Raw genomic sequence first — 17,671 nt, 5'->3', positions numbered from 1 at the left:
CAAAAGGTGGCTACCTTGATGTAGCTAATATATGATCGTTTTGAATTGTTACATTGTTTAGTTCCATTTGTATTACCATTTTACCATATTTTTTTTCCCTTCACCCAAGACAGCACCACGAGAGAGAGAGAGAGAGAGAGAGAGAGGATCCGCCTCCATAGACAGGAAACCTGCAGAATAAAAGGGCGGACGCTCTCCTCCCAATTCAGTGTGGTTTTCTGTCTGTGGGGAAGCCTGCAGTTTTCTTTCAGATTTTTCCCCCTGGTGGTGCTCCTATGCTGACCCCAGTTTTTAGGCTAGAATAGGGCCTGGGGCATACCTGCAGTCCCCAGAGGTAAGAAGCGGCATCGGTTGGTGCGCTGGTGGGGATGGGCAGAGGGCACAGCAAGTCTCCAGAGGGAGCATCTTGGGTGCGGAAGCGTTGTGTGCCTGGTGGCATCACTGATGCTCTAGAGGCACAGACTTCCTGCCCACAGGGGGAGTAGGAGGAGCTTCCGGCAAGGACATAGGCCGGGGAAAGCATGTGGAACAAGCAGATCGGTGTGGGGCGCGTGACATCATCACATAGCGCCTATGAGAAGAGCGCTCTATAAGCAGGACTGCTTCCTAATCAGAGTTTCTGGCTTGGCAGTCTGGTTGGAAGCATGGAGGAGGAGAAACACATTGAGGAGTCTGGAATCCCTCCAGCCCTCGTACCTCTGAGGGGGTGAGTTCTCTGGGGCATATTGAGTCCTGCTTCTCTTCTGATACCCTTATACCTAAATGTGTTTTCAGGCAAAGCCTAGTAAGGTCGTTTCAAAAAAGAATAAAGAGTGTGGTCTTTTTAAATCTGTTTTACCGCCTGAGTGGGAGAAGATGATGTGTCAGAGTTGTGTTGATAGAACAGTAACTGAGGAATCGCCGTCATTTTATAAGTGAGTTCAGGTGTTGGTCAGATCAGAAGTTAATTCCTCTCTAACCTGTAAGAAAGCAGCCAATGCAAGAGATCCAATGTTGAGGTGGATAGATACCACACAGGAGTTTTTCATCTGATTCTGAAGATGAAATGCAGTCCATCTTATATTGGCATTCTAAAAATGCATCCCTATCTTCTGAGGAAGGCTAGATAAGTGGCAAACCATGTTTTCCAATAGAAGATACGGATAGACTTTTAAAAGCCGTAAGATCCACAATGGGCCTTGAAGAGATAAAAGAACCAAAGTCCATTTAGGATATTATGTTTGGGTGTCAAGAATCCAGACACCACAGCACCATCCCGGTACATAAGAATGTATCAGCCTTAATTAAAGGGGAGTGGAAGAAACCTAACAGAAAAGTTTATATTTCAAAAAACCTTAAGCAAAAATATCCTTTTAAAGCTGAGGACTGTGCTACTTGGGATAAGGCGCCTAGAATAGATGTAGCTATATCTAAAGTCTCTAGAAAACAGCCCTTCCCTTTGACATGGGAGTACTAAAGGACCCTTTAGATAAAATAAAAAGCTGCGTCTTTTTTTAAATAGAGCTTGGGAGGTGTCCACCTCTTCATTCAGTATAGCTTCCTCATGTATGGCCCGTTCCCTTATGGTCTGGCTCCCTGAGCTGGAAGGTCAATTAAAAAAATAAATGTCCCAGAGAAAAAATACTAGTGTCCTTGCCCACTATGAAAAAAATTTTTGGGCAGATGCTTATTCTGTTAGATTGGCGGCTAGATCTGCCGCTTTATCAAATTCTGCCAGTAGAGTGCTCTGGCTAGAAAACTGGGATGTGACTTCCCATTAAAAAACAAGCTATGTGAAGGGGAATACCTTTTGGGCCTTCGCTGGTTGATCTATTTGACAAAGCTGCGGATAAAAAGAAAAGATTTCCAGGATTTCAGGGTTCCTTTTCCTCGAGGAATAAAGAAAGAAATTATTTTTTCAACCTTTGGAGACAAAAAGAAACCGGATCAGCAATGACGCCAGAAGTCAGGTAAGGAGCAGATTTTAAGGGAACCTGTCACCGGGATTTTGTGTATAGAGCTGAGGACATGGGTTGCTAGATGGCCGCTAGCACATCCGCAATACCCAGTCCCCATAGCTCTGTGTGCTTTTATTGTATAAAAAAACTGATTTGATACATATGCATATTAACCCGAGAGGAGTCCTGTCCCTGACTCATATCACATACAGGACTCATCTCAGGTTAATTTGCAGATGTATCAAATATATTTTTGTACACAATTAAAGCACACAGAACTATGGGGACTGGGTATTGAGGATGTGACAGCGGCCATCTAGCAACCCATGTCCTCAGCTCTATACACAAAATCCCGGTGACAGGTTCCCTTTAAAGCTTTTAATTTTTTATTAGATTTTTTTTCTCGCCTGGTCCCAGATTTCTTGTAACTTGTGGATTCTAGACACTATTCCCACCGGACTAAAACTAGAATTTCGTATGGTCCTTCCAGTAAGATTCTTAATAACAAACGTTCAGACTTCGGCTCAAGGAATTTTAGCTATGGAAGAAGTAGTACTAAAATTACGGTAGTCAAAAAATCGTTTTTTTTAGTGGGAAAGAGCCCTTTATGCTAGGATTTGGCAGAAATTTGGGGAGTTTTCAGATATCCAGTTTAAAGAAATTTCCTCTTCTGCTCCCATTCATCTAGTTTTAGAATTTTTTCAAAAGGGATTAGAACTAGGTCTGGCAGGTAGTACTTTAAAAGTTCAGGTCTCTGCTCTTTCTGCCTTGTTTGATCAAGATATTGCAGGATGGCCGTGGATTTCGAGATTATTATTTTTTTAGAGCAGTAGCCAGATCCACCCTGATAACCTCCCATAGACCCCCTCCATGGGACCTAAACTTAGTTTTAAAGGCCTTGACTCAGCCACCATTTGAACCATTGGATACCAGCTCCATTAAATGTGTTACCTTGAAATGGCATTAACTTCAGCTCGTAGGGTTAATGAAATCCAACCATTATCCATTAACCCTCCATACACCACTATTTTGGAAGATAAGGAGTTGATTTGTCCGGATCCAGCTTTTCCTCCAAAAGTAGCTTCCAGTTTTCATAGGTCTCAGGAAATTGTTCTTTCTACTTTTTTTATTTTTTTATTTTTTTTTAAGAACACGAGGTCGGAAGAAGAAAAGTCTCTTCATTGCTTGGATATAAGAAGAGCTTTGATTATTTCTGTCTCGCACTGAAAGTTGGCGGAAATCTTCTTCACTCTTTGTCCTCTTCAAAGGAGTAAATAAGGGAAAGGCGGCCACCAAATGTTCCATTGCTAGATGGAATGTTTCTGCCATTTCTTTGGCGTATTCTTCATCTGAATATGTTGGTTTGTGGTGGCTCACCCTACTATTGTATGTGGAATGGGTGCTCCAACTGATATAGACACACCCCGTCTATACAAAAGGATCAATGTAGAGTTATCGGAATTCAAATCAATATAGTTATCGGAATTCAGCCAAGTGAAAACACTATCCACAATGATAAAAATAATAAAATTAAATAAATTTTCACTTGGCTGAATTGTGGATGAATTCCGATCCCTATATTAATGAATTTTGATTAATGATCATGCCCGCTTGAAGAGAATTGCCATGGGGGCGTGTCCGGATGTGGAGCTGAGCGGACGCTTACCGCGCTAGCTCCGTGACCTGTGGCATAAGAAGCGGCTCACAGCGCAGTACAGTGTACCCCCACACACTGTAATTTAACAGAGGGTATTGCCAACCCACCCAGCACCCGACAATATGGGCCGCAGCAAGAAAAATGAAGGCCCGCCGAGCAAAATCACGGCATTCAGGGCCGCAGGAGGAATCCAAGATGGCGCCCGCTCCCTGCACCATGAAGCGCCGGAGGCAAGTTACTCCACTGAGACACCAGCAAGGCGCACTAGAAGCGCTAGTAATGTCAGCCCACGAAGCGCAAGTAATGTTAGCCAACGAAGCAACTCACCCTCCTCATCTCCTGTTGGCTCCTCACCTCGTGGGCTGCAGCTTGATTCACTGCCTGCTAGTTATAGGCATACTTTACAAAGCTCAGCAGCTCCATCTACTGGTCAGAATATGTATCAGCACCCAAGTGAATGTAAATCACCATCTTCCCTCACTACTACTGATGGTCACTCTGTTCCTGTTACTGAGGCCACATTAAGGTCCTTATTAGGTGACCTAAGGCATTCTATACAGAAGGACATTTCCTCTGCATTTTCAGCATTACAAAAAGATATAAGCCAGATCGGAGAAAGAACTTCCCATATTGAACAAAAGATGGAAGAATTCACCAACGCCCACAACCAGCTAGTGGACGCCCACAACGACGCAGATGATGAAATTTCTGCCCTAAAACTTAAACTAGCGGACCTTGAGGACCGTTCAAGACGCAACAACCTAAGATTTAGAGGAATCCCAGAAACCGTCGAACCTGACAAAATCAAGGACTTCCTCACAGATTTCTTTGTGGCCCTAATGCCAGAAGCGGAACAGAAAGATCTACTAATTGACAGGGCGCATAGGATCCCAAAACCTAAAAGCGCCCCTAACGCCGCTCCCAGAGACATCATCGCCAGACTGCACTTTTATCACTTCAAAGAATTAATCCTCAAGACGGCGAACTCAAAACAAGATCTCCCGGATCGTTTCAAAAATATATCAATATTCTCCGACCTCTCTGCAGTCACCTTAAACAGACGCCGAGAATTCTCAACCGCCACTAAAATCCTCAGAGACCACAACATCCCTTACAAATGGGGATACCCAGTGAAACTCCTAATCTTCAAGAATGGGACAACACACGTAATCACGTCTCCAAGCGACTCGATGAAGCTTCTCCAGAAATGGTCCCTAGCTACGGTGGACGAAGACACCATCTCACCGCAGAAGAAAAGACCCCCTACCCTGATCAAAGAGTGGACCTGAAACTTCTTCCTGCAAGAAAAGAGCACTCCTACCCTCCAGAAGGACATATCCTTTCTACTGTGCAGGGTCACTAGACTGCTATAAATGTTTTACATTTTGTGCCGCAGGTTCTCTACGGAGATAACTCACCTGCTTTTCTAACACCACCCCCAAATTACCTGGATAAATTTTGGTATCCAGTTGGTTCTCTTTGAACCGGACTTTGTTGTTTCTACTTGTTTTAGATAAAGTGACTTAATTTGGTTTTACTTTATCTAACCCCTCCTACCCATCCTCCCCTCTATTTCTTACTTCCCTTACTCCCTCACACCACTATTACCACTTAAGTGACAAGTGAAATTGTTCTTCCTGTATCTCTATGTGATTTATGCTGAGGAGCATCTGCGGTGTCTCATTAAGACTGCGCGCTCTTGCTCTACAGCATATTCTACAATTTACAGCTTTATCTAACCTGCAACTTTTCATTACTGGAGATGGTCATAAAAATCTCTTCACTCAATGTTAACGGACTAAATAGTCCAATTAAAAGATCATTACTTTGGAAAGAAGTACTTTCTCTCAAAAGTGATGTGATCTGTGTTCAAGAAACCCACCTGAATGAGTCTGATACATATAGGCTTAAACATAAGAAATTCACTAACCTATTTGTTTCACCGGCTGTGAACAAGAAAAGAGGAGTAGTCATTGCTATAAAGGACTCCCTCTCTTTTCAACTAATTCAAAGTATCAGTGACAGTGAGGGGAGATATGTTATTTTAGTGTGTAACATTAATAATGCTCTATATACACTAGTCTCCCTATATGCACCAAACACAAACCAACTCACATTTATAAAAGAAGTTTTAACGTCTGCCTTAGCCATTAAACAAGGATCACTGGTTGTATGCGGGGATTTTAATTTACCTCCTTCACCAATAATTGATAAATCTAACCATGTCACCTCTCAATCTCCCTCACAATTTGCACAATACTTGCTATCTGAGGATTTATATGATACATGGAGAGTCCTACACGCATCAGAACGTGACTATACTTTTTACTCCCATCCTCACAAACAATATTCAAGAATTGATTTGATACTAGTGGACAAATGGACTCTTCAAAATGTCACATCCTCTAATATAGGATCCATAACATGGTCCGACCATGCCCCAATATCTTGTCAAATTTCAGAACGTTTCAACCATCGCTCTTTTATTCCTTGGCGTATCAATAACTACCAAATATCCCTACCTTCTACTCAATCACAAATTACAGAAGCACTCCTGGAATATTTTAAACATAACTCTACTTCAGACGTCCAGCCCACCACAATATGGTGCGCCCATAAAGCCTTCATAAGAGGTCATCTCATTCGTATTTCATCTTATATAAAAAAGCAAAAACGCATACGTACAGAACAGTTATGCGCAGAGATAATACGGTTAGAAACTTTAAACAAAGCAAATCCTTCCCAAACTATTAGTAACCAACTCAGAGACCTAAGATTCGAACTTTACCAACTCTACCAAAATACATTTGAACACAATTTGAGACGGTCAAAAGCGAAATTTTATGCGCAAGGAAACAGAGCAAGTAAAGTACTAGCCTACAAAGTCAAATCCCAATTAAATAGGAAAAAACTACCATATGTATATAATTCCAATAAGGAAAAGGTAATTAACCCTCAAGGAATAGCTAACACTTTTGCCAACTACTACTGTAATCTATACAATCTTAAAGACCACAAACTAACTCCGCAACCAACTCCGGATTTAATCGATAAATTCCTAGCGGATATTTCATTGCCCAAACTCTCCCCAGTACAACTAGAACAGATCAACAAACCAATAGATATCAATGAAATACTGCACGTTATAAAATCATCCAAAAGTAATAAATCCACAGGCCCGGATGGACTATCCAATGAATATTTTAAAACCTTTGGAAATATTTTATCTCCTTTCCTTTTAAACACATTTACCCATATATTGTCCACCGGAAATATACCTCAAGAAATGCTCCAAGCTACTATTGTAGCTATACCCAAACCAGGGAAATCTCCCGATGTCCCAGAAAATTTCCGTCCGATCTCCCTTTTGAACGCCGACCTCAAACTTTACTCAAAACTACTAGCCAATAGATTATCGTTACTTATTCCCCATCTTATTCACCATGATCAAGTGGGTTTTGTCAAGTCAAGACAGACCCTAGATGGCACCAGACGTATAATTGACCTCATCTATTTTTCCAGGGCAAATCGGATGCCTTCTCTGCTTCTGTCTCTAGATGCGGAGAAGGCATTTGACCGAGTGCATTGGGGGTATTTGAGAGCAGTCCTAGCTAAGTTTGGCATACATGGGCAAATTAACAAAGCAATAAGTGCATTATACTCCAAACCATCCGCTAATGTCCTTATAAATGGAATGCTGTCTAATCAGTTCTGGATTAACAACGGAACAAGGCAGGGGTGCCCCCTATCTCCCATCATTTTCGCACTTGCTATTGAACCCCTAGCAGAAAGTATCAGGACCCATACACAAATAACAGGTATAAAAATTGGAGAAACAAACCACAAAATTGGTTTATTTGCAGACGACATAATACTGGCACTAACCAATCCAACAACATCCCTGCCTATTGTCATGCAAATATTAAAATCCTTTAGCTATATTTCATACTATAGCTTGAACGTAGCTAAATCTCAAGTCCTCAATCTAGGGCTAGAGGCTTCGGACCTTAATTCGTTGAAATCTAAATTCCCCTTTAAATGGAATTCTGAACATATCACTTACCTCGGAATTAAACTAACCCCATCACTCTCTGATCTCCTAACAGTAAACTATAACATCCTAAAAGAAAAAATCAAATTGGACCTAAACAAAATGAAAAATTGTGAAATTTCTTGGATGGGAAGAATAGCGGCCCTAAAAATGTTCATCATCCCACAAATACTATACCTATTCCGCAACCTCCCAATCTCTATTCCCATTAAAAACTTAAAAGAAATCCAAACACTACTTCTTAAATTTGTATGGCAAGATAAAAAACCAAGGATTCAGGCAGATGTAATGTATCTACCCATTGCCAAAGGAGGACTGGGATGCCCCTCTATAATCAAGTACTATAGGGCGTGTATTTTAGAACAACTGAGATACACTTGGTTAAACCAGACTAACAAGCACTGGGTCACAATCGAAAACTATATCATGGGTGTTAAAAACCCCCAATTATTTTTCTTCTCCAACTCCCTATTGGGAAACATTCGCATCCCAAATTTATGTCCCACAATTCAGGCCGCTTTTGAACTCTGGATCCTATTGACGACAAAACTAAAACTTATCAATGTCCCATTTACAGACATCCCCTTGGGGACATTGGAGAGATGTATCCCACACTTAAGGATCTCTAATTGGACCGACCTAGGGATTAAGAACCTAAGTCAACTCTACACCAATAAGACTTTAAACTCCTTTACAGACCTGGCAGGAAAATTTAAGGTTCCCCATAGAGATTTTTATAAGTATTTACAAATCAGACATTTTTTGTCTGGGGTAACCCTCCCCACTTCCTCTGACACTTGTAAAATAGTGGGAATCTTACGAAACCCTCTAAATACCCTCAAGGCCCTATCTCTCAGCTATCACCTTATGGCGGAGAGATCGGACTCACCACTGACCCCTTTACTAAATAAATGGGAATCAAAATTAAGCTTGAAGATTTCCTCAGAACAATGGGAAACTGCATTCTCTATTATACGGGCTTCTTCTAAATGTATTAACCATCTTGAAAACTCCAGGAAAATGCTTTATAGATGGTACTATACACCCTACAGATTATCCAAGATGTACCCTCTATCATCCCATGTCTGCTGGAGATGTTCTGCAGCTGAAGCCGACATGGAACACATATGGTGGGAATGCGGAGACATCAAACCGGTCTGGAACTCAATTAATCGTATTCTTACTCAAATATGTAATATCCCAATCTCACTATCTATAGCTCAGGCCTTACTCTCCGTGGATTTAGACTTATTTCCTCATACTATTAGAGTAGTTGTTACTCATGTAATTGTGGCCACTAGAATGAAAATTGCCTACTTTTGGAAGAATCCAAACCCCCCTCCACTAGCGGAAATTATAAATGCTGTTAATAACAACTGTCTATGTGAGATGTTCAATGCTTCCATATCCAATAAACGAGCCAAGTTTAAACTTGCATGGGATTGTTGGCTTCACTCCAAATTTAACACAGTCCTAACAGATAGGTAAAGCTCAGATGTACTTAACACTCCTTGTCACTCCCCCCCCTCCCCCCCCCTTACTCCTTTATATCCATTTCCTTTCCTCTATTCTCCCAATGTTACTTATAGTAATGTTTATATAACCTGCTCTGTTAATTATTATGTTAAAAATGATGACACCATACAGAGTATATTAGAAGATTTATAATGATTCTTAATGCTGCAGACAAAACATACATTTTGGGCTCTGTATGTGACACTTACCTGTTCTTTTTCTTCTGAAAACAATAAAAATTATGTTCAAAAAAAAAAAAAAAAAAAAGAAGAGAATTGCCATATTTTACATATCTACTTTATATTTTTTATATTTACAACATTTAAATTATAGTACTTTTTCTGAATGGTCAGAGGTTTATAATCATATGGGACTGAGACACCGATTGGCTTACCTGACCCTGGTCCGCCCTTGAATGTCTTTGACTCCTTATATCTACAATAATATCCATTATATTACTCTCTGAATGGTTAGAGGTATATAATCATATGGGGACTATCTAAGACACCCATTGGCTTACCTGATCCTGGTCCGCCCTTGAGTGTCTCTGAGACTCCTTATATACTGCCATATAATTTTTGGATTAAATTCTAATCAATATATTTCTCTATATGTTAGTTGTATTATTCCAAATGAGGTGTACGCAACTACTCTAAACTCTATTCTTCATCTGGTTTATCTCCTCCGGTGGGTCTTAAAGCACATTCTACCAGGGCAGTTGCTATCTCCTGGGCAGAAAGATCCTCAGTCCCCATAGAGGATATTTGCAGGGCGGTTAGCTGGTCTTCTCCTTCAACCTTTAAGCACGATCGGCTTGATTTAAGCTCATCTTCTGTTTTTTCCTTTTGGGGAAAAGGTGCTTCTTTCGGCTCTCCCACCCTAAATTTTCTTGGGGTAAATCACTTTTGGTGCTGTCGTGGGTGAAGTGTAAAAAAAAATTGGATTTTCCAGAGCCCACGACAGCACCCTTATTTTCCATCCCTTTTGGTTTACTTTTGGTTTTCCTATTCTCACGTGGGTGTAGCATATAAAAAAAAAAAGTATGTTTATTAAGTTGAAAATTATACTGCAGGTTTCTTGTCTGAGGGTGGATCTCTCTCTCATTACCAGTGAGTAATCATCATTTTCGTCCCATAAGACGCACTAAGGTTTGTCAATAAGAAAAAAAATAATAATTCATTTAGACCTCAGATCAGACCCCCAATGTAATAAGCCCTCAGATCAGACCTCAATGTGAATGAGCCCCAAAATAAATAAGAATCCCCCCCCATACCTCATATCATCAGACCCCATGCCTATCACAGAAAAAACTTACCTCTCCTGACCGGACGCTGCTGCTCCACACCGCCAGCAATCTTCTTTGTCCTGCCGTCTATGTTGTGACCTGACGTGCACAGCTTGAGGTCAAGGAGCACCCTCACACTGTGCGCAGCCACAGGACAAAAGTGTGTGGGGGGGGGGGGGGGGGTAGTCTTATGGGGCGGAAAATATGGTGGTTCCAAAGACTTTACTATTGGTAAAAAATAAAAACCCTTGTATTTGAAAACTCTTAATTGAGATGGTTTGAAAGTCTTGTCTGCTGTAAATGGTTGTCTGCATTATGCTTCTGATCTTCTAACCCTAAATGCATATTACTTTCAAATGACTGTAAAGGAGAGAAGTGTTTCTTATAACTTTGTCTCTACATCTTAAAGGAGGAAGAGAAAGACGCTGATATACCTGGAACATCTACGAGGAAGAGAAAGGTAATGCTAACAGATAAACTTTCTATCCGGATTGGGTGAACCTCTTATTAGCCACACCCGCAAAGGGAAGCATGGTATACCTGCTTTCCACCACTAGGAACCAGCTCCTTCCCTGACCGACCTCCGCTTTCTCCTTCAAGTACCCCGCTGTTAACATCTGCTTTGACGATGCTGCAGACAATGACTGGCTGCAGCAGCAACCTGGTCCCTTTGTGTCACACAACCAATTGATATGGACCATAGGGGGCAGGTCACTGCTGCAGCCAGTTATTGGTTGCAGCAGAGTCACAGTGGATGTTGACAGTGGGAACCTGAGTAAGGTAGCAATAGCCAGGCAGCGAAGGAGCTGGGACCCAGCATCTGGGAGCAGGTAAATATTATTATTCTTTTTGCAGGTCTGGTTTGGGGGGGGGGGGGGTCTGCCCAAACCTCCACCACTCCCCCTTCCCCCCCAAAAGGTGAACAACCACTTGAAGAGTTGTCTGTTTTTTATCACTTTCAAAAAAATTGTTACCGATTGTTTCACATGTTGTAACTTAAAAAGGAAGAACATTTTTGAAAATCACCTACAATAAGCAGTTTTTTTTTCACATGTGAAGAAGTTACATCTATTTTGTACAGTCCAGCCTGCCATGTTCTCACTTACTGCAGCACTTTACTACAATGTTGCTGATCTTATTTCAGGAATACCAGCCAAGACGCAAACTACGAAGCAGAGCGCACACTTACGATCTGCAGTCTTGGAAGAAGCAATGCCAGGAGTTGTTAAATCTGATCTTCCAGTGTGAAGATTCTGAACCTTTCCGACAACCAGTTGATCTTATAGAGTACTCAGTAAGTCCTCCGCATTGTGTGTGATTTAAAGTAGCTCTGATGGCTCACCCCTTAAATAGCATTAGTTGCAGCAGACCTGTTTTATTTTTAATACAGCCTGCAACTTGGTCCGTTGCTGATGTAGAATGCTGCTTAACATGGCCATGCTTTTGTGTGTGTCCACATATGAGAGATGTTGGTGATATACGGTATATTATGTGTAAAGCCTCATGCACACGTCCGTGAAACAGACCGTGTGATACCGGCCTGGATTTCTTCTGAATGCAGGAGTGCACGGCGTCATTGTTGCTATGACGCCGTGCGCTTCCTGCTGCCCACCGCAGTACAGTAATACACTGGTATGATCTATACCAGTGTGTTGCTGTACGGCGGCAGCAGGAAGCGCACGGCGTCCTAGCAACCAATGATGCCGTGCACTCCTGCAATCAGAAGAAATCCAGGCCGGTATCACACGGTCTGTTTCATGGACGTGTGCATAAGGCTTAAGGAGAGATGACACATAAGGAAGCATAAATTTGACAAAGGGAAGAAAGATATATTCTCGTTTTCACCATACCGAAATTATGCGCCAGATCTCATGTATGAATCTGACTCTTTTATCTAGTGAGCTTTAAAAACATGTTTACCTGTTAAGGATCAGGCCAGTTTTCATGTTTGTTTAGTCCCCTCTGCCTTCCAAGAGTCAAAACCTTTTCAATTTTCTGTTCACATAGCCATGCGAGGGCTATTTGCCATATTTGATAGAACCTTATATTGTTGTCTACATAGCTTTACGAGGGCTTGTTTTCTGCAGGGAGAGCAGTTATTATTATTATTTTTTGTGGTACATATGACATTCTGTTCACTTTTTAGTCTTTTTTATTTATTTATTTATTTTGGGAGGGAGGTGCAAGATGACCAAAAAGATGCATACAAGTGTCTCTCTATCTAATCTCTCGTTCCCTATGGAGGATAACTATTTTTACATTTTAGTAGTTGGCATTTTTTGGCCACGACAGTAACTATTTATTTATTTTTTATATGTAAAATTTGAAATGTTTTCACACAAAGTTGCATAAATCAGTAGTGCAAGCAACCATAAGAAACTTTGCAACTTTTTATATCTTATCAGAGGGAAGTGTCTAGTTCTCCTGTTATCAGCTGTTTACCTCTGCCACCTGAGAGATTAAATAACCAGAATCTGAGTTATTTTTGATCCGGGTCATTGCAGCCACTTGTCAGCTGCATTACACAGCCGGCACCTGCTTTGTATGGAGTCAGCTTAGGTGGTGAGCCTGCTTCATAGTTCCCTAACAGGCAAATGGTGTACACTTAGGTCATTGTGTTTTGTGTATACCATCTACCCTGTAATTATTTAGTATGCTTAGGGTTTAGTGCCCTCATCTATACAACCAATTATGTATGATACTAAAATTATTAAGAGCCATTAACGGGGATAAAAATACAAGTGCACTGTTCTACATTAAATTATTACACCTTCTTTGGGCCAATTTTGTATAGCATTCTTTCAATTGGCCTTTATTAAAAATTTTCAGCAACTTTTCCTGTATAGTTTTCAGTTTGTGTGCATTTGCAATCAAGCTCTCCCTTCACAGTGAATTTCCGTCACACAGCTCTGATGACTCAGTCTGTATCCCTGATCTCTGAACTGTCAGCTTACAAACACTCCTAACTTAATTTGTATCAACCTGAAATGAATTGAATTACAGTGTGTGTTTTATGAGCGGTCAGGAGTTGAGCAGTTCTCTGGTTTCAATGTGAAGGGAGACTTTGCCAGTATGCAAATGCAGAGAAACTGAAAGCTGCACAGGAGAAGCTGTTAACAATCTTTAATAAAGACCAACTGAAGCAGTAAAATGAGTAGAATTCAATAATAAAAAAAGATATCGAACATCTCATTTTAAAAGTTTCCCACGTTCCTTTATTCCTGTATTGCTATATTCAGATATGTGCTCACATATTGTTTTATTCAATTTTCAGGACTATCGAGATATTATTGACACTCCAATGGATTTTGGAACGGTTAGAGAGAAATTGGAGGCTGGTAGTTATGATTCTCCGTCTGAACTCTGCAAAGATGTAAGGTTGATTTTCAGCAACTCAAAGGCGTATACTCCAAGCAAAAGATCAAAGGTTATTCTCCTATTCACTCTAGATATCTAACTTTATTTACCCAGACTCTCCATGTACACACTCCCTATTGAGCTATACAGACATATTATTTTCTGTAAACCACGGCCATCATTCGTAACATAACAAGTCGTACTGTAAGCATCAAGTAATCACACATGCAATTTTTACTCAATACATTTTACCTCCTTTAGATATATAGCATGAGTTTGCGACTCTCTGCTTTCTTTGAGGAGCGTGCCAGCACTATATTATCATACTATCTATCAGCTATCAAATTCCACCAACGGAACACAATAACCAAGCGGAAAAAGAAAAGGAATCGAAGCAGCTCTTCTAGTAGTAGCGCAGCATCAAGGTAGTACAGAGAATTCATTCAGTTTTTATTCATGAGATTTAATGAATAATAACTTTTACATATTTCTATTTCTTTGGTTTATGTCTCTGGTTGTTGTTTTGCCAATGTGTTTTTTTATTATTTATTTTAGCCCTGAAAGGAAAAGAAAATACGTACGACATCAGCAAAAACAAGAAAGTACAGTGTCAGTACCTGCACGATTAGCTCCTCAAAAGGCAACCGCTCAAATAAACGGAAAAGGATCCGAATCGAGTACTATGGCTCGAACAAGGAGCTACAAGCGACATATCGAGCCGGCTTCTACAGGTCAACCGTCTAAATCTGCTACACCTAAGATTCTGGCTTTGAAACCTAAAAATCCTGCCACTCCAGGAAAGACAGGTACTTTATTGATAGAAGGGATCACCTGTCTCTACACAGGACCAAAAATCAGTATTTCATCTGAAGAACTCAGAACGTCAGATTATTTATTTGGAAAAAAGATCAGTTATGGGAAAAATATATGGAGCTGTAGTTACATTGATGAGTTTTTTAAATAATATAATGAAAATTACCATATAGGAATTTCTCAAAGTATTTGATATATTTTTATTTTGTGTAACGGCTACTTCCCCATTTTTGGTAGGATCACTGGAGTTATTGAAAATGGTCTAGCATATATTGTAGATAGCCTAATGCTGTCTATTTAATGTGCACACCCAGAGGAAAGATTTGGTTGTTACCTTATGACTTTTGTACGCATTTTCTGCATTTTAGTAAATCTCTTAAGTTGTTCTCCTTGGATTGTGTATTAATTGTGTGATATGTCCACTGATAGTATCGGAACCTTCTGCAAAACATCCCAGAGGTCAGACTGCTGCCATCAACGCCAGCCAGCCATCCAGCAGCCAAGTGGGAAAGAATGCTGTACTCAAGGACACTTCGGAACAAGAGAAACCTTTGAAGCGCAAGATGAAAGGGCTGTCCAGTCCAATCAAAGGTTGGATATTTGTTTTTTGGGGGGGGGGAATCAAATAGTTTTTATTGTATATTTTTCCCCCAAAACATACAAAAAAAGAATAACTGACAAACCCATTCCCCCCACCCCTTCCCAATATTGCACAGTATACACCATAATATGAATGCATCTAACTCGCATTCTAGAGCATGAGATATCTACACCAAAACCAACCCAGATATCCCATATTCAAAGTATTAGAAAATACTATCCAAAATAGGATGTCCCTATATCCCCATTAAAGAACAGGAAGGAAGCCCTAGAGTCTGCAGCCAAGGTCCCCATATCTTATTAATTACATTAATCTTACCCCTCCTTAAATAGACCACAAATAGTTTTTATAGTATTTTTTTCCAAAACGTATCAAAAAAAAAAACAATAAACACCCAATCCCCCCACCTCTTCCCAAGGACTACATATTCATTTTGCACAGTATACACCATGATATGTATGTATTCAATTCACATTATCAGTCATAGAGCACGAGCATGAGATAGCTACACCAAAACCATCCCTTTATCCCCATTAGAGAACAGGAAGGAAGTCCTTATTGAAGACATTAATCTTACCCCTCTTTGAATAGACCTGCCGCTCCAGCCTAATAGTGTTCATTTTGGGAGGAGATGGCTGTATGCATCTCTTGTCAATCCTTTTCCTGGCTTAGTATAATAAGCGTTGAACTCCAAGGATTAAATCCAGGCTGAAGACTGTCCGGAATTCCTAATATAGAAAGTATGTGAACCCTTTGGAATGATATGGATTTCTGCACAAATTGGTCATAAAATGTGATCTGATCTTCATCTAAGTCACAACAATAGATGATCACAGTCTGCTTAAACTAATAACACACAAAGAATTAAATGTTACCATGTTTTTATTGAACACACCGTGTAAACATTCACAGTGCAGGTGGAAAAAGTATGTGAACCCTTGGATTTAATAACTGGTTGAACCTCCTTTGGCAGCAATAACTTCAACCAAACGTTTCCTGTAGTTGCAGATCAGATGTGCACAACAGTCAGGAGTAATTCTTGACCATTCCTCTTTACAGAACTGTTTCAGTTCAGCAATATTCTTGGGATGTCTGGTATGAATCGCTTTCTTTAGGTCATGCCACAGCATCTCAATCGGGTTGAGGTCAGGACTCAGGATAGATGGCCTTAAGTTCTCCTGCAAAACGTCTTGATAAACTTGGGAATTCATTTTTCCTTCGATGATAGTAATCCGTCCAGGCCCAGCAAAGCAGCTCCAAACCATGATGCCCACACCACACATACTTCACAGTTGAGGTTTTGATGTTGGTGTGCTGTGCCTTTTTTCTCCACACATAGTGTTGTGTGTTTCTTCCAAACAACTCAACTTTGGTTTCATCTGTCCACAGAATATTTTGCCAGTACTGCGGTGGAACATCCAGGTGCTCTTGTGCAAACTGTAAACGCGCAGCAATGTTTTTTTTTTGGACAGCAGTGGCTTCCTCTGTGGTATCCTCCCATGAAATCCATTCTTGTTTAGTGTTTTACGTATCATAGATTCGCTAACAGGGATGTTGGCATACGCCAGAGATTTTTGTAAGTCTTTAGCTGACACTCTAGGATTCTTCTTCACCTCATTGAGCAGTCTGCGCTGTGCTCTTGCAGTCATCTTTTACAGGACGGCCACTCCTAGGGAGAGTAGCAACAGTGCTGAACTTTCTCTCTCCATTTATAGACAATTTGTCTCACCGTGGACTAATGAACAGCAAGGCTTTTGGAGATACTTTTATAACCCTTTCCAGCTTTATGCAAGGAAAGGGTCTTCTGAGAGCTCTTTTGTGCGAGGCATCATTCACATCAGGCAATGCTTCTTGTAAAAAGCAAACCCAGAACTGGTGTGTGTTTTTTATAGGGCAGCTGTAACCAACACCTCTAATCTCATCTCATTGATTGGACTCCAGTTGGCTGACACCCCACTCCAATTGGCTCTTGGAGATGTCATTAGTCTAGGGGTTCACATACTTTTTCCACCTGCACTGTGAATGTTTACATGGTGTGTTCAATAAAAACATGGTAACATTTAATTCTTTGTGTGTTATTAGTTTAAAGGGTTTCTACCACTTTGTTTTCACATAATTAGCTTTCAGACACTAGCGATACGCTAGTGTGTGCTCTGCCAAACAATCCTAATATAATAGCTTTCTCGCTCATATCATTGGGGGACACAGGACCATGGGTATAGCTTGCTGCTGCCACTAGGAGGCGACACTAGGCTGAAAGCTGTTTGCTCCTCCTCTGCAGGCTATACCCCCTCCAGCCTGGAGAGAGCATATCAGTTTTTAGCTTAGTGTCGTAGGAGGCAGACCTCCCTGCTTTGCAGGGTGGCGCTATGATTTTTTATTTTATTTTATTTTTTTATTTTTTCCAGAATCCGGATGGGGGGTCCAGGGTCGCTTGCGTCCCTGCATCCCCGGG

At 40.8% G+C, this 17,671-nt stretch overlaps 1 protein-coding gene across 1 annotated transcript in view; it reads left to right on the top strand.

Moving 5' to 3' along the window:
- The window catches only part of LOC122922310 (pleckstrin homology domain interacting protein), a 177,080-nt gene that overhangs the window by 142,080 nt on the left and 17,329 nt on the right, over positions 1–17,671 (top strand). Inside the window, exons 31-36 of the mRNA XM_044272879.1 lie at positions 10,855–10,905; positions 11,590–11,739; positions 13,720–13,872; positions 14,064–14,227; positions 14,358–14,608; positions 15,045–15,206. Of these exons, the coding sequence (XP_044128814.1) occupies positions 10,855–10,905; positions 11,590–11,739; positions 13,720–13,872; positions 14,064–14,227; positions 14,358–14,608; positions 15,045–15,206 (931 nt within the window). The remainder of the gene's footprint in view (positions 1–10,854; positions 10,906–11,589; positions 11,740–13,719; positions 13,873–14,063; positions 14,228–14,357; positions 14,609–15,044; positions 15,207–17,671) is intronic.

Source organism: Bufo gargarizans, unplaced genomic scaffold (assembly GCF_014858855.1).
Source record: "Bufo gargarizans isolate SCDJY-AF-19 unplaced genomic scaffold, ASM1485885v1 fragScaff_scaffold_186_pilon:::fragment_2:::debris, whole genome shotgun sequence".
NCBI lineage: Eukaryota > Metazoa > Chordata > Amphibia > Anura > Bufonidae > Bufo > Bufo gargarizans.
This window is presented reverse-complemented; position numbering and strand designations above follow the sequence as displayed.